Source organism: Alosa pseudoharengus, unplaced genomic scaffold, assembly GCF_046254945.1.
Source record: "Alosa pseudoharengus isolate Yale_2024_CS ecotype anadromous, Long Island Sound unplaced genomic scaffold, YU_APseudo_1.1 YU_APseudo_1.1_scf_3, whole genome shotgun sequence".
Lineage (NCBI taxonomy): Eukaryota > Metazoa > Chordata > Actinopteri > Clupeiformes > Clupeidae > Alosa > Alosa pseudoharengus.
The window spans coordinates 38,418,757-38,436,131 of record NW_027468718.1 but is presented as its reverse complement, the minus strand read 5'-3'; the positions used below and the strand labels follow the sequence as shown (position 1 = coordinate 38,436,131).

Genomic DNA, 17,375 nt, shown 5'->3' with positions numbered 1-17,375 from the left:
GATAAAACAATTGACACCGTTAAAATGGCTTTGCGTTAACGCCGTTAATAACGAGTTTAACTGACAGCACTAGTTATTAATCTTATATCAAGATCAAAAAATCTAGTTGTTATTGTTTTCATTATAAATAGACTCACACTGCAAAAACAAAATTGCTTGGATGTAGCTTTCCCTGTCCCTACCAAAGCACAATCATATTATTTATGCATGAAAGTTCATTGAAGCTTTTATGAATATGTTTGAGATGCTCACTAATGTCATTATTTGTTGCCAATTTGTTACCCCTCCACAGGGGCATCTCTCTGATGCCTGGTCTAGAGTGACAAAGAATGCCATTGCAGAGGCCATCATTGCACTCACCAAGATGGAGGAGGACCAACGCTCACCAGCGCGCTGCATAGCCACAACCCGAGTATGCACTATACAAACTCATTTAGTGGTATAAATTTTGTTTATTTGTTTTAGGTCATGTGAGGTTTTTTTTTTTTAAAAACATAATGTGATTGCATTATCTCTTTAATTGAAAGACTACTCATGAAGAGCAATAATTTTATATTATTAAAATGTTAACAATAACGTTTTCAGATGCAGGTAAACTAATTTTACCTGAATGACATCACGCTCTTCTGTGTCCCCAAGCTGTGGCTGGCCCTGGCGTCACTGTGTGTGCTGGACCAGGACCATGTTGATCGATTGTCCTCAGGCCGTTGGATGGGCAAGGATGGGCAGCAGAAACAGATGGTACTCACACTTCTGTGTTATCATTCTCAGAATTTCAGAGTTTAGAGCTGCCAGCCTGTAGCTTTGTCTTTCAATTTTAGAGTTTAGAGGGGCCAGCCTGTAGCTTTGTCTCTCTTCTTCTCATTTCTCTTACAGCCCATGTGTGATAACCATGACGATGGTGAGACTGCTGCCATTATCTTGTGTAATATGTGTGGCAACCTGTGCACTGACTGTGACCGCTTCCTCCACCTGCACCGCCGTACACGATCTCATCAGCGACAGGTTAGTATTCTGGGTGCTGTTAATAACCAGATCAATCTGTAGATGTTTTTTCACTAAAACCCATGATTTATTAACGCCATTTGTCATATTAAAGGATTTTGAAAGATTTTTACACAGCCAATTGGCGGAATGACCTAGCAAGTTCCTATGTGCCCCAAGATAGCAATGCGCCAACAATGCATGAACACACCACATTTAACAAACACATCCATATAGGCACAAGTTTATTTGCTATTTAGACAGCGTGCATGCCTGAAGGGGAAAATGACAGCTGTCATGGCTTGTTGCTGTCTTGTTATTATGCATTTTTTTCTGCCATGGGAGCTGTGGGAGCCCATAGTTCTGGCAAAAAGTTATGAATTTTGGCGCACAGATTCAGGACAGACCCATCATTCTTTTTACCAAGTTTCATGTCTGCACCTTGAATGTCAGAAACCAAAGGTCAAAGTTGGACGTACTGTATGTTCAAGCGTATTTGACCCGTATGCAGGGTAGGAATTTCACGGCGGCCACGACGGCCCTCCCTAGGTTGTTAATTGCCACACCCCTGGGCGCAATGCTTAAAAAATAAACGTGCAAAATACCGAATTCAACTTTCCGCGGGTGAATAACGAATATTACGCCATGCGCTGGTGACCCAAAATACAGCCCATCGTTGCTTCCAGCAACACAGTCACTTCATGTAAATTTCACTTCCTTCAAAGGGGTTTCAAACAAAAAAAGGTCACTTCTGAAAAGGGTGGCCGTAGGCCCTTACCCTGAGGCTGGCCTAGTAGATTTTGGATCTCCACTCTTCAGTAGCCAGTCTGCCTGAGTTTTTTCCTGCTGAGTTGTACTGCCTGCTAATTGCCTGATTAAACCAGTGCACATGGTTAGAGGCACCAGAGACACCTGGGCTGGGTGGAGCTTCCTAACACACTGCATTGGGGTAGTACTGCCCATCCAACACCATACTTCTTAATAGTTGCAAATGGGCAATAATTAGCTAAGCTAACAACCTCAAGCAGAACTAGACTGCATTTCCGGCAGGAACTGCGAAAGTGTGCTTGCCCTGGTCTGGTCACCAACGTGAGCAGACAGTGGCATACGCCAGTGATTCTTAAACTAGGGGTCGCGACCCCAAATGGGGTCGCCAAAAACTTCCGTGGGGTCGCCACTGTATTCTGTATTTCTGTATTCAGTCTGAAATTATTATTAGGTGAAACAAAGGAAAATAATATTGGCCTTTTCTGCCTTTTTCTTATTTACACGCAGTTAAGAGAAGAGAGAGAGATGTTTTCGTCTTTCAACGAGATCTGGTTCAGTCTATGGGCTACTGGTCCGCTGATAGAAACAATGTAACTATCTGCTCCCACTACGCAAACTCAACTTGTTCCTGCTATTTTAAGTAAAACAAAACAAAAGACATAGGTAGCCTACTAGCCAAAATGGACAGGTGGCTGCTTAAAAAATTGAACAAAAGCTGCCATCTACCAGTGCGTCTACTCCTCCGTGATCCTCAGACGGGACAAGTCTACAGTCCGGTGAGAATAAAAAACAACAAACGGCGCGTCGGCTTTATCAGAATTTCTGAAATATGCATTCACTTGCCAAGTTAAAGATAACCTCGACCACCCACAATGTGTCATTTGCGGCGATGTTCTGGCGAATGAGAGCTTAAAACCTGTCAAAATGAAACGACATCTCAAAATACAGATGTCGGCTCAGCACCGTGGAGGAAAATCTCTGTGTCACCGTATGCAGCATTCCTCTTAGAATTAACTTGCTATGTTCACGGAAGCATGCCCACCCTTCCCATTGAAATTGTTAAAGATAGTAAACCAAAAAAGGGAAATAAAAAAAATACTGTTATTGTTATCGCCATAAATATAATTAATGTAACGTTGTAGGCCTAATGCTGCGTATGTGTGTGTGCGTGCTTGTGTGTGCGCGTGCGCTACGCACATCACTCTGATCTGATATGGCGGCAGCCTACACTTCTTTAATCGTGATTGTTTTGTTTTCTTTTCGGTTCTTGTTCATATGGAGTAAATAAAACAAATTACTTTGCTTTCTAGTTTTTGCTTGATTTAGTTGTTAACGTTTGAGGGGGTATTTGAGTAGGCTAAGGACCTAGAATGGATTTGGGGAAAGTGGGGTCGCCAGACCTCGCCATACTTTTTTGTGGGGTCGCCAGACAAAAAGTTTAAGAACCACTGGCATACGCTATGCTGAACCTGGCTTGATCCAGGCATTGTAACAGTGCCTTTCAGTGTTGGAGCAGTGGCAATATCTCAAAAGCTCTAGGAGAGGGCTATTCAACTATTGGCTTGCGGGTTGAATGCGGTTCGTTGGATTTTACCTTTGGCCTGCCTTCGAATTTAGCTTCTATGACTGAGATCAAATCAATAAAATAAAATGACAGCAGTGATTGGCTGCAAAAATAAATAATGTCACGCATCTTGCGCCTCTCAAACTGGGCTATCAGGTAACCTACAGAGGAATTGAAATTATGAAATATCACCAAGGCATTAAAAAGCTGCTTGTTTGTCAGGATACTTTTTCACTGATTTATTTTTTAAAATATGAGCTATGAGTGTGAATGTTATATATTCCATCCCACAAATTATGTTTTACTGGTTTATTTGACAAATAATCTATATGGATTTGCTCTATAAAGACCTTATGTCTGTTTGGGATTGTTTTGTGAGCCTGGGGTTGTTTTGAGAGCCTATTGATGTAGCCTATCTCAGATGTATCTCAGAATAAAGGAATACTTCATATTTATGGAGTCAAAATAGGGTCATTAATATTGAGAGGTTGTATAAAGATGTTCACATGTGTTATAAAGTTTTGCAGCTGTGCAAAAGTAGTTCTGAATGTGCAAAGACATTTCGTACCTGTAGAAATATTTTGTACATGTGTGAAAAAATTATAAATGTTTTGTACATATGTGGGGGGAAAATGCGGATCTGTAAAAATATTTTGTACACGTGTGGAAAAAATATGTACCTGCACAAATACTTTGTACGTGTGTGAATCTCCTACGCGATGCTTTCCTGCACAACACTGAAAGTACGAGTGTGAAACTGAGATACAATGCTTACGGACTTTTGACCCTAATTTTACGGCATTTCTGAAGAGCCAATCAACACATTGCTTATTGCCAACCAATCATCGTTCCCCACCGACCACCCAGATTTTGCCGCTAACCCACAGATCTAGATTAGTTATTAAAACTGGTGGTAACAGCAAGGGCAGATAGGTCGTAACATTACTGCAAATGAACACCCATAAGTATTTCTGGACTAAAATATTGCAAAGCGATTTGGTTACTTTATTTGTCATGCTTTTATCAGTTGTAACATAGTCAAAACGTTAAGAATATCATACCAGAACATGAAATAATAACTGTATCGATAGCTGCCATAGCTATCCTAGCTGACGTTTATCGTAGCTCATAGTGCTAGGGCTAATGTAACTCGTCAGTTTGTACGTTGCCCAGCGAATAAGTAGGCTTAATTCTTACATGTCTTAAGTTAAAGAATTGAAAGAAATAGGAAATAAAGAAAATGCTTGAACGGGTTTATCCATTTACATTCAGATCTTGCCATAGACTTTGCCTAAGCGCTTGCTTGCTTGGTAGTCTACCGTCCTGTTCAGTCTATGGTTGCTATAGCAACCGCTGCTGTGCTTCATAAACTGACGAGATAACCGTGTGGTTAAAATACTCCCCAAACACAATGAAAACAAAACTATGTAAGAAAATGAGATGTTGTATTCCAAACAATAAACCAACAGTCCTGGAAGGGCATTACTATAATCTCACTCACTATAATCTCCTAGCTGTGGATGTCCCATTACAACCCATTCATTTGATTCGACTTTTTGCCGTCCACTAGGCTATTATAGGCTTGCAAAGGGTGATAAAATAAACGTGTTCTCATATCAAATAATAATAGCAGATAAACATAAATGTGTGTACAGTTTTACTGTTTTTAATCATGAATGACACCACTGAATCACCCTTTCGGAAATGGAATGAATAATTCAACTATTTCGTCAACATTACTGCTAGCTAGAAGCTAACCTATAGCAGCTAACGTTACAGTCTAAAAAGCGGATGGGATAGCTAACGTTAACATTACGGCTCCGCTTCAACCCTTTTTGCGATCACAGTATAAATTGAGCTACCACGTCACTCTTAATTAAGCTATAATTTTGCAACCCCAATCAAAGAGTATACCAGATAATTTCTAATAAGACATTATAGACGGGCTCCGAGTATACTCTTCGATATGAAGCCAATCTGTTTAGCACCAAAATCTAGGTGGTCGGTGGGAAACTCTGATTGGTTGGCAGTAAGCAATGTGTTGATTGGCTCTTCAGAAATGCCGTAAAATTAGGGTCAAAAGTCCGTAAGCATTGTATCTCAGTTTCACACTCGTACTTTCAGTGTTGCGCAGGAAAGCATCGCATAGGAGATTCACACACGTACAAAGTATTTGTGCAGGTACATATTTTTTCCACACGTGTACAAAATATTTTTACAGATCTGCATTTTCCCCCCACAAATGTACAAAACATTTCTACAGATACACATTTCCTTGACACAAGTACGTAATATTTCTACAGGTACGAAATTTCTTTTCACATGCAGAACTCCTTTTGCACAGCTGCAAAACTTTATTACACATACATATTACTCTAAACAACCGTCTGTAAATCAACTGTATACTACTGTCTACATTGCACCATATTTCCTGACCTGTCTCTGTATATTTCATCACCTTTCTGTACTTTGCCTCACATTGCAACACAGCTCAGTTCTTTGGTTGCTATGAAGGCCAATCCAGGGTGTCCGCGCGGTAGTAAAAGGTAGTAAAAGGTAGTAAATAGAATCTACCAAAATTAAGGCCCTTGAAAGGTAGTAAAAGGTAATAAATGCAATTTTACTTGGTAGTACATTTTTCATCACCACCTCAATATATGATTTTACATTTTTTGCTTAATATTTGTGTCTACATGTTTTAACTGCATCTTGCCTAATTAAAAAATATATACGTGCTAACAGGACCTGAGTGAGTCGGAGTCGATAGCAATGATGTAGAAGTAAACTGTAGAGTTCCGTGGTTGACAGCCTATCAGCGACGCCAACAAACAACATTTTCGCCTTTTTGCTTCAGTTGATATTACAGGGATACAAACAACGCGCTTTTCGGTGACTCCTTCACGTTGCTTTGGGCGACTTATATGAATCGTGCAGATCCGAAGAGTTTTTTAGGGGCCAGGGATGCAGTGATGCTTTTCGGTGACTCTCGCGTTTTTCACGTCATCTAGGCCCTACCGCAGGCTACCAGAGCAGCGTTTATCATATGGGCCTGCTGGTCCGGTGTCCGGTGCTTCTGTCACTCATCTAATAATATTTGTTCATGTAGCAAAGGAGCGGTAGATGTAGGCCTAGGCTAGCCTATCACTCTGATAGCAGCTAAAAAAATATAGGCTACACTCACTCCGTTAGGAGGCAACTCTCTCAGTTTACACTAGGCTACTTCAGCTGGAAGTTTTAACAACTGTGGACTTGACTAGTGTAAGCTTTCGTTCAGCTGACGGTAGCGCTGCCATCTGACTGTGATCATCCAGAACCGTGCAATAAAATTCCACCTATCCCATCAGTAACAAAGTTCGAACTAGTCACTGACATAGTAACCGACAACATTTTTTTAACGTTACCTAGACCTAGTATCTAATGTTACGGAATTGCAAGAAAACGAGTGAAAACAATTCCTTAGTTTTAACCACGCAAGTGCGCGTGTCATTTATTAAAACGGTAGAAAACTGAATCAAAGACGGTGCATCAACAAAAACAGCATGCAGTTTAAAAGTCCCGTTATTTAAAGTCCCAGACATTTAAAGGGACAGCGATCACTCAAGACAAACCTACACCACAACTGAGTGATGAACGTGAAATTCTTTGAATAGCCTACAAAACACTGCATTTAGATGACAACTGCGTGAAGAACCACGCTAAAGTTGATGGCGAATTAAGTTTATGGCATTCACATTTAAATCATTCAATAGCCTATGAAAACTTGATCAGTTAAATTGTTCTCATAAAAGGAACAGCAGGCCTACAAAATATTCCAAATAGGCTAGTTTTATTGCAGTGACAGAAAACTGCAACATATGAGTTTAAAACATTGTTAAATTTGAAAGCATCTAGCTAGTGACAGTAGGTTTTAGGGGGGGGAAAGAAACTCTGTAACCTACTTGATTCCACAGTCAATGTTCAGTATTTGGCCTATAATTTAGCCTATAATATTGGCATTTGAATCCATGAAAACTAACCAAAATCTATCATTTCCTATCGACAACAGACCAGTAATGCATCGAATCGCATTGCTACACATTTTGAAGTATTGAAAAGAATCAAATCAATGGCTTAAAGAATCTATATTTTATCAAATTGTGATTAAACTTGATTTACACTCCTAAATGGCATCCTTACCTCCCTACCTAACTGTTGTTTTGGGAAGTATTTATCATGCAAGCATCTTGCATCCATGCTGAGTAATGCAATGAAATCATAGTTTTCAATTTTGCATCAGTAAAGCAGTCCACTGATGTGCATGTTTTCACGGACTGCTTTGTGTCAAATGTGCAACAACAATACCATACCAATAATAATGGCTTTATCCATATAAATAGATTTCTGGGCCTATCTTTAGACTGGAGTTGTTTTTTTTTTTTTGTTTTTTTGGGGGGTGGGGGGGGGGGGGGCGGGGTAGTCGGTGTTTGTTCTTCATTTTTCACCACACGTGTTTGGTGTTTTAGCGTCATTTGTGCCAAGGTTATCATTCACCTTATTAGGGCTAAGGGCTGGTTAGGATAACTCAAGGGCTAGGGTTAAGGTAAGGACAACTGAAACTGAACTCCTCGACACTACAAAAAAACATTGTCATTGACAATGACCATACTTAATGATCACAATTAGAAATTATTAGTGTACCTAATATTTATGATTTATACCTTATAGCAAGTAGTAAGTGGTGCTTTGCATACCCCCCCAAAAAAAAAAAGGGCTGCTGCTTGATGTCGTGTTGGTAGTAAAAAATATTGTGGAGGTAGTAAAAAAGGTAGTAAAAAGTAGTAAATTCAACTCTATGATTCCTGCATATACCCTGCAATCGTTCTAAATGGATGGTTGCTATAGCCAAAGGCCAGTTCTATCTCTGCCGTTGTCAAGCGGGCATATCGTAGAATTCTGATTAACCTTATCTTATTTGAAACATCTCTATTTTACTTAGCCCACTTCCATACAGTGGGTCCCATTAAGAAGTGGCCACTTCATTCGCGCTTACCGTGATTCACACAGCAGCATTATTAAATTAATCTGTCACCATATGCCTATGCCAACGTTTGCAAAGAAAACATTTTAATTTGATTCACATGAAACGTTACATTTAATGTACATGTTGACAATGAGTAGGCTAGTTTTGGTTGTTGGTGGTGTTATTGCATCCCTTAGTTATGCCTACAATGCAAGTTCCCTCGCAATTGGAAGCTCCTAGACCATAATAGACGCATTTCAAAACATCGCGTTAGGAGAGGAGTCCTCGCCACTTCTTTTAAGCTGTCACAGACTTAGGTGCTACTTTTAGGGCTAAAGTGCTTCGTTTACTGTTAGTAAAAAAATAGCAGTCCTAAAGTTACAAGTGACGAAGTTACAAGTGCAAGCATATCATATCAAATGACCATGGCATTACGCTAAACAACATAAGTCCCAATTAGCAACATACATCTCCTCCCTATAGCTAGCCACACAAGAAATTAATGATACTAAATCTCTGCTTAGCATGCTTCTCCGCTTAGCATTCTAATAACAGAAGGGGCACATTTATGTTGACCACTACAACATGACTCATTATGTCTGTAACTCTATAAAACACTTACTTTCATAAAGGATGCACACCATATCCAGCACATACACATGGAAACCGATATTTTAGGTTCTTGGCCACGAAAACGTGTCTCTGAAGCCCTGTTCTAGAATCTTTGCTCTGAAGGCTGCGTTGCTAGGCAACATCAAATAAACGAAATGAGAGTCTTTTCAAGGTATTAAAAGTGTATGTGTGATTAAGAATGGATGTGTGTGGTTTGCAATTAGAATAAACAAGAAACTAGAATGTAATGCCAGAGGAATTACAATAGTGGATGGAAAGCTGCTGGGTTAATGTTGGTGGGGAGATTCCTGAAAAAAAAACATTGAAGCACTTAATCTTTGAGTTTATACAAACCCTTGTACCAAAAAACCTTGTGCGTCAGGCATTCTTGGCTAGGCCTAGGTATGTCTTGTTTAGGCTACACAAGCTTGCATAAATAACTATTGACAACTTGTTATCAGTTAAGCAAGTGCATTTATTCACTCTTCATCTAGAAATTCGTGTGTACTGTGTTTTCCTGCCATCCATAGCAGTTGCAGTCAGCCTGATCCTTCAGTGGCAGAGTGAAGCGGCACCTAACAGAAATAGAAGAGGGGGGGGGGACAGCTGTTAGATAAATATGTTCAACTGAGCAACAAACTAACAGCTAAGCCTACAATCAAGTTATTTTACGCCAGTGGTTCTCAAACTTTTTCTTTTATTCCCCACTTAGATCAAGGGGGCATTTTTAAACCCCACCTGTCCCCCATCGCTCTAAATCAGACGTTTCAGCGATTTCACTCAAATTCTCAAAGGCATAATACTGTCGCGATCGAGGCGCCTGTCCCATACCTCAAGTTTTTTGGTGAATGCAGTAATCTTAGATCTGCTAGGTGAGGTAGGTGCTTGTCTTAGCCTTGTAACTGGAGATTTAACTCATTGAGCCACTCATACAAACGTAGTTCAAAACGAAGGCCAAGTTTCAGCCAGTGATTGTTTGCCATTTCCCTCGTCAGCTGGCAATTTGAGTGCTTAGCTAGCTGCTACCGCCTCCACTGCACACAACCGCGAACCTAGAAACATGAACTTACTATGTTGCTAAGCTACAAGTTTGAAGCTAACGCCAGCTTGCTTACTTGATTAGCCGAGTCGTTTTAAACAGACTTCCCACACTCCATTCAAATACAAAACACAAATAATTAACTTACATTGGGTTTGGTAGGAAAACGTCCGTTTCGTCGTCGTTTGTTGGACGAACCAGACAACAAGAACGTAAACTTTCTTCAAGAGGATGCTTGACAGCAGCAGTGCCTGTAGAATCGGTAGGAATCAGAGGCAAGGAGAACGCTACTGCGCATGCGCACAAGTTCATTACGGGATGTGTAGTTTTAGGGAGCACCAGATTGTATGCATTAGGAGCTGAGACCGTTGAATTCACAGGTGACACCGGTGTCAGTGTTCTAATTAGCCCGGGAAATTCTCTGGGAGCTTAACAAGCGCAGCTGGCTTTAGGCATGGCTTTAGGCCATTATGACATCACAGCTTTTGAAGTTTAAGGGGGAAAAATGAGCTTTTTACCATTTTTAATCCCCTATTTCTCAAAAAGTATAAACTTTATAAAAAATCTGAAATAATAACTCTCTTCCCCCACTCCAGACCTTCAGAACGGTTATTTCAACATGTCTGTACGTTAAGCGGTTAGAGTCGCATTAATTCTTGAAAAGGTAAAAAGAAAAAATGGTTATAATAATAAGAAGAAGAAGCCAGGAGATTTCAAGATAGTGGATTCCATCCACTATAATAACATTTCCAATAATTTCCCATGATAAATTACATAATATTTGCACCTCCCTTACTTGTAAAGCTCACACCGTATTTAGTGAAATGTAATACAACGTTGCCACCTAGCGTTCAGATGTATTTAACATTAACGTGACATTTCCTGCTTATTCTTTCGTCAACTCCATGCTTTTAGGAAAACAATCTTTTTATCATAGTTCCCTCTTCAATGAGCGATTACCAGCTCGTTTTTGTAACAGAGATAGCTGTTTATTGTCCCTAGGTTTACAGAAACACCTATTCATATTAATACGTATGGAGTGCTGCCGACCACCACTCATTACATGGCCCAGAATGCCTTGCATGTCTTTACAACAAAACAACACAGTAAAACCTAATTGCCCGTAAACATATGAATTTGCATACTTGTAACATTTTTAATAATACTCTCGCATCATGATATTTAACAATAATGAAAAAATTAATTTGAATACCGTCAATGTGAAAATAACTGTACTACGTCAGCAATAAATAGCTAATGTTCTCCCTAAACTTTCAGTTCGTAAGTCCATACTATCCCATGGCTGAGCAAGGATTTGATGATGGGTCAAGGCTGGCCAGAGACATTGTGCATACTTGGAAGGCATTGTAGTAGAAGTGCAACTACAAAGGTTAAAGGTGATAGTTACCAAATACCTGGGTTTGTCAAATGCTGGAAACTTTTGGAATATTGTCTTTTTTTTTTAGCTTATGCACCCTCACATTGGAGTCCTGAGTTCATATACAAAATTTGGTATCGATAAGTGACAGTGTTCCTGAGATATGGACAACTTCCTGTTTCGGAGCTTCGCCACCGATTTCATTTGGCTGTGACGGGCAAACGCTTCTGAAAATCAAAAATCCTTTCTGTAATTTTTGTGAGGACCAAATTTGTGACCTGTGAAACTTTAGTTTCGCTTTCTATTCAATCCAATATGGCGGAAGAATGACAAGGGTCAGTGACGTCATTTTCAATTTCCTCACTACATCGGTTCCGGCCGGACGTTCCAGAGTTGGACCGGTGGCGATATCTCAAAAGGTCTAGGAGCAGGAGCTGGCCAAAAATCGGGCTTACAGGAATAATAAGAAAACTTAAGAAGAACAATAAGTGTGCTGCTTTGCAAGCACACTTAATAAGTTAAGCAAAGGTTTAATGGCAACTGAAGTGTCTATAAACAGCTATTAGACAGTTCAAGTACAATGGTGTTGCATAGCCTCGAGATTATATGGTCATAAACTTGTTGTGAAGTTAACTTGTGTTGATGTGTAAAATACCATGGCTAACATTCTAATCTTGAAATACACTACTTCACTTCAACAACCACGGTAGACTACGCCATTAACTTTACAGCACAGATGAGTAGACAATAGAAATAGCAAATGTTAACATGATGCAGTTTATAGCATGGTTAGGAGGATCAGCGTGTGATTTGTGTGGGATAATGTTAGTTGTGGTGTCATGCCTGGCTGCGGTGAGACAAATTCACTCGTTTTTTAGTTCAAAGATTCTAATTGTAAGCCTAAGTCAATGCCGTGCTAACAGTACACCTTGGTATTTATTTATTATTTTTGATTTCTCCTCCATCTATTTACCCATGTCCTTGATTTCACTATTGATCCATGTCGAGTCCGAGTCGAGTCCCTATTGAGTCCAAGTCCAGCACTAAAGTAAGCATAGCCTACATGTCGTTCCATTTTTTTCCATTGCAGATGAAATCCTTAAAAGCAAAACAGACAATCATCTGTCTCCAAGCAGGGGTGCCATCACTTGTGTGAAAGTAGTATTGCCAAATTTCTTGCCAAACCCAATGTGTTGTATTTATTATATCGGAGAGAATACCATAACATAGCTATACCATAGCCTATAGGCATAATAAATGAGCAATCCACATCCCAATCACACAGGCCATTAAGTCACATTATGCTGTTACTGACTGCTGACAATTATATAGGCAGTGTTGTAGAAGTTCATACTTCACAAGAGCTAGATGAACGTTGGAGTAGGCCTATTTTGTAAGAGGTAGTGTGGATCATAAAAGGGCATTTTTTTAAATTCTGGCTGTTAAATAGCCTACACAATTTTAGCGCAGTATCACTTCACTGACACTATGGAGACATATTTCACGTCAACAATAGAGATGAAAACTAGCTTTAGGTTAACGAAGATGTAGATCATCTGCCTAATTAATTTATTTGTGCAACAGGCCACGTTCATTTCAGCGAGATGAGTGAAATAAATGTTTTTTTAAGTTGCCATAGCCATACTATTTGCTACGATATTCACCTGTTAGAAATAGAACACGTTTCTATTTCCTTTTTTTTCGTGCAGTGGATTAGGCTATCAAATCGCTCGTTTGAACAGTAACAGTAATCCAGTTCATTCGTGGTTTTAAATATAGTTGTTTCTGGCCTACCCACGAGAGGTTCAGTTTGTCAGTTTCACTTGCGCAGACACGTAGGCCTACATTGACACTACATGGACACTCTACTAGGCAATTTAATGTTATGCTTCTATATTTTATGACACCAAAATTAAGAAGTATGCTATATCTTGATCGGGAAAACGTTTAGTTTATTTTTCTTTCATCCGATAATAGCCTGCTGCAAATTAACAGACAGAAGCACGGCAGGGCACGCCCCGAATGAAAATGAATGAATGGAACCTCGCTTCTCGCGTCAGTCAGGGAAAACACTGTTCACCAAGTCACGATGATCAGCTATCCAGCAGCAGTGTGTGTTGTTTAGCCTAGGCTGAGTGTAATCTTAGGTAGGCCTAATGTTATGTCATGTATGAGAACTAATATTGCCTGGCAATAGCCTACTACATTGAAATAGCGGCGGCCATATCTCCAGGCATTTTGGTGTTAAAGTTAACGTTAGTTTGCTTTGCATGTGAACATGATGTGACTTGCGATGTAGCCTACGACACGAAGCAGTAGCCTAACATTCCCTTGAACTAAAATTAGTATTACGAATAATTTAGTTATTAAAATCATATAGCAAATTATAGCCTAATGACATACTACAATTATAGCCTTATGATATATTACAAAAAAAAGTCGAGTCCTTGACGAGTCATCGCGAGTGCGAATGCACGAGTCCGAGTCCAAGTTCGAGTCATCAGTGCTCAAGTCCAAGTCAAGTCACGAGTCTCTAAATTTAGCTAATGACTCGGACTCGAGTTCAAGTCTCGGACTCGAGTACTACAACACTGCACACTACACACACACACACACAGTCACTGCTCCACTCCCCTCCCGCCCACACACACATCTTCACTGTCATCACTCACATACATCATACTTGCAGTACACTGCCCCCCCCCTCTCCCCTACATACACAGCACATTATTTCATCAGGAAGCTTCTCCAACACACATCCCCAACATACTTACAGCACACTGCCCCCCCCCCCCCCTCCAATACACAGCACATTGTCTCATGAGGAAGCTTCTCCAACACACATATTGCACACTGCCCTCTCCCCACATACACAGCACACTATCCCATCTCCCTTGTCATCCCCCCAACACACACACCAAGACCCCTGGCAGTTGGGTTAGCCCCTTGAGCCGTGGATATGCCCAAGGTTTCTTCCTTGGTAAGGGAGTTTTTCCTTGCCCCTGTTGCTCTTGGGTGCTCCTTGTTGGTGCCCCCCCCCCATCCCAATCCTCCCCCACCTTTCTTATGCAGCCCTTGCCACTTAATCTACTAAACCCCTCTTCTATTGCACTTTTTACCCCACCCCCCCCCCCCCATAAATGCACAAATAGGCTGACACCAGACTTAATTTCACTGCATTTCTTACTTCCAGTAACTATATGCATGTGACAATAAACTTCCTTGTAACTTCCTTGTATCCTTGTATTTTATGAGTTTGAGTAATGTCAAAACGAGTAAATAACCATAATTCACTGTTAAACGCTGGTTTAACATTACCGCTGCAAAAGCTTGTGGAACCTTAGCAACAGTAACTAGGGGGGCGCCAAACAACCGCTCAAAAGCGGAAAGGTTCATTGCAAGGGCGTCAGTTTGTTTTTAGAAGTGGTGGGGACAATAACCATAAGCTTGAGTGTGTTTTGAAAAGTGGGAGTACCCTTATGTAAGCTATTCATCCATTCAACGCTGCAATATGCTCAACAGTAGTGTTGCACCGGTTAAGGTTTTTTAACATCCGCACCCACCCGACCCGTCAGGAGAGTCAATCTGCACCCACTTGACCCTCAATATGCACTGATTAACTACCCGAACCTGACCCGACCCGACAAAAAAAAAAATGAGACGTCTTTTTGCCGCAACGTGTGTCTGAAAACGAGGTGAAAATGTGCAGGCCTGCTGATCAGTTCACATGATGCGGAATTTTGGGGAGGCAGCATCAGCTATTCATGTGACGTGCAACAGGGGCGTGTAGAGTGATAGGCGTAGGCCTTATTATGCGTGGGCCTTCAGATGCAGCAGGTGTGTGATTTCCAAAACCATGGCGGGAGAACCGACTGCACTTTGGTTAACTTGCATTTGCTTTGCTGTTGCTTAGAATATTAGATTCTTGCGATAGATGTCTTCAGACAATAACAAGTAATTTGGAAGGGAAATTGAAGAGAAGAGTTGCCCCCTGCGTTAGCCGTGATTCCCCTTTGAAAATCAGAGGTTCACAGGCTGCTGTGGCCTTGGTCAGTGGCGCCGCCAGCCGTAATCCTGTAGCCTATGCACTGTGCGTACAATTCATTCATGAAATCATTCAATACAACAATAAAAATAGCTTGTGTACTGTCTTAATTGAAACATGCTTCACGCACAAATGATGTCCATTCTCTTTGCCCTAGGCTATCTCAACATAAGGATAGGCCTACATTAGAAGATGATGGTTGGTGTAAACTTTGTCACACGACGTGATAAGCAGTTCTGGCGCTTAAAAACGCAACGTTCATTCAGTCATAAATCATTCAAACGTAGGCCTAGTGCTCGTCATGAAAAGAAAACAGCAGCTTAATATTTTTCAGGTGTTTAACAATAGGCCTAGGCGCACTGTATCAGTTATGCCGTAGGCAGTGAGATTATTAGGCATTGCATCCTGTCACTCTGTTTGGAACATCGCAGTTCGGGTTGGTAAGATTCAGTTAATGCGAGTATGGGTCGTCTCAAAGTTTGGGACAACCAAACAGCAGAGTAGGCAAAGCAAATCCTACTTGTTAGGTTACTAATAGCTGTCTTTTCTCTAGGCCTAGGCCTATCGGAAATCGCGACATAAGCTCATTGGTTTCTTTTTTTCTTTTCTTTCTTGTTCGCGTGTTTGGGTAGTGAAGCGATAATGCATTTAAATCAATGTACATCAGAGCCGATATGGCCAGCCCTGATCTGCTGCTCTGTAAGGTATTTCTGTCCCACCCAAATTTGCTGAACTACTTGCGAAGTAGCCTATTCATCACAGACATCACATCTATCACACGAAAGAGCTTTTTCTCAGCTTTTAAACGATGTTGGTTGTTAGTTGTTGTGGTAAACGGTTCGCGAGAAAAGTAGCCTACTATAATTTAATCATATTTTCTGCACCCGTCTCCCTACCCATTCACCTTGGCTTCGCGAACTTTCCCTCAACACATGACAAACCATATATCAGAATAAACAGCAGACCTTACCGAACACAGAGGTGTAGCCTAATTAAAGTTTAAAGTTTTAATTAAAGTTTAAAGCACTCCCCTGTACAGTCCAGAGTAATCCGGTTTTAAATTTGCAGCAATGTCTATATGCATGTCTCCAACTTTGGGGGTTCACAATGTGTTTAAATTGTTCAATAGGCCTACATGATTTTATAAGAGGCCAAATACAAAATAAATGTTACAAATATCGCCTAGATGTATCTGTAAACATTACAATCAGAGGATATACATATAGGGCAGACCGACGCTCATGAGTTCATGTTTGTTTTATCGCTGGATTTTAGGATAGCCTACTATGGCAACCGATTGCATTCCGAGCTACAGTCAACTCTAGCAAGCATTACATGACTGGAGGGTCGGGTAGGTGCGGATGTTAAAAAACCTTAACCGCGCAACACTCGATCCACACATATCTAGCAGGTGTGCATGCTGTGAGGATGTCATTGTGCGCACCTATCGCATGGTTTAGACTCGATGATTTCAGTATGTGGGGATTTTTTCGGTCGCAATTGGTTTGCACATTTTTAGAAGTGGTGGGGACAAAATTCAAATTATAAATAGTGGTGGGGACATATCCCACCCGTCCCCCCCGTAATCGACGCGTATGGTTCATTGCCTTTGTTGGCCTCATGTAGCCATGTGGTACACTGACCACAGACTGGGCCCTCACATCATTGAATTTCCCCTTGGGTATCAATAAAGTATCTATCGGGCCCCAGCCGTGGCGCAACTGGCTGGGGCATCTGCACCATACGCCGGCGACCCGGGTTCGATTCCCGCCCAGTGGTCCTTTCCGGATCTCACCCCGACTCTCTCTCTCTCACTCACTTCCTGTCATTCTCCACTATCCTGTTGCATTAAAGGCATAAAAAAAGCCCAAAAAATATAAAAAAAATAAAAATAAAGTATCTATCAATCTATCTATCTATCATACACAGACGCAGATATATCTGTAGCCAAAATAGAAGACCAAGCATTGATTGTTATGTCAAAAC

At 40.8% G+C, this 17,375-nt stretch overlaps 1 protein-coding gene across 11 annotated transcripts in view; it reads left to right on the top strand.

Annotated features, from left to right (window-relative positions):
- Window positions 1-17,375, top strand: part of mycbp2 (MYC binding protein 2) — a 339,346-nt gene that overhangs the window by 297,512 nt on the left and 24,459 nt on the right. For all 11 annotated transcript variants that reach the window (XM_076264226.1, XM_076264236.1, XM_076264232.1 and 8 more), the window contains 3 exons: window positions 293-412; window positions 640-741; window positions 877-1,005. In XM_076264226.1, the coding sequence (XP_076120341.1) occupies window positions 293-412; window positions 640-741; window positions 877-1,005 (351 nt within the window). The remainder of the gene's footprint in view (window positions 1-292; window positions 413-639; window positions 742-876; window positions 1,006-17,375) is intronic.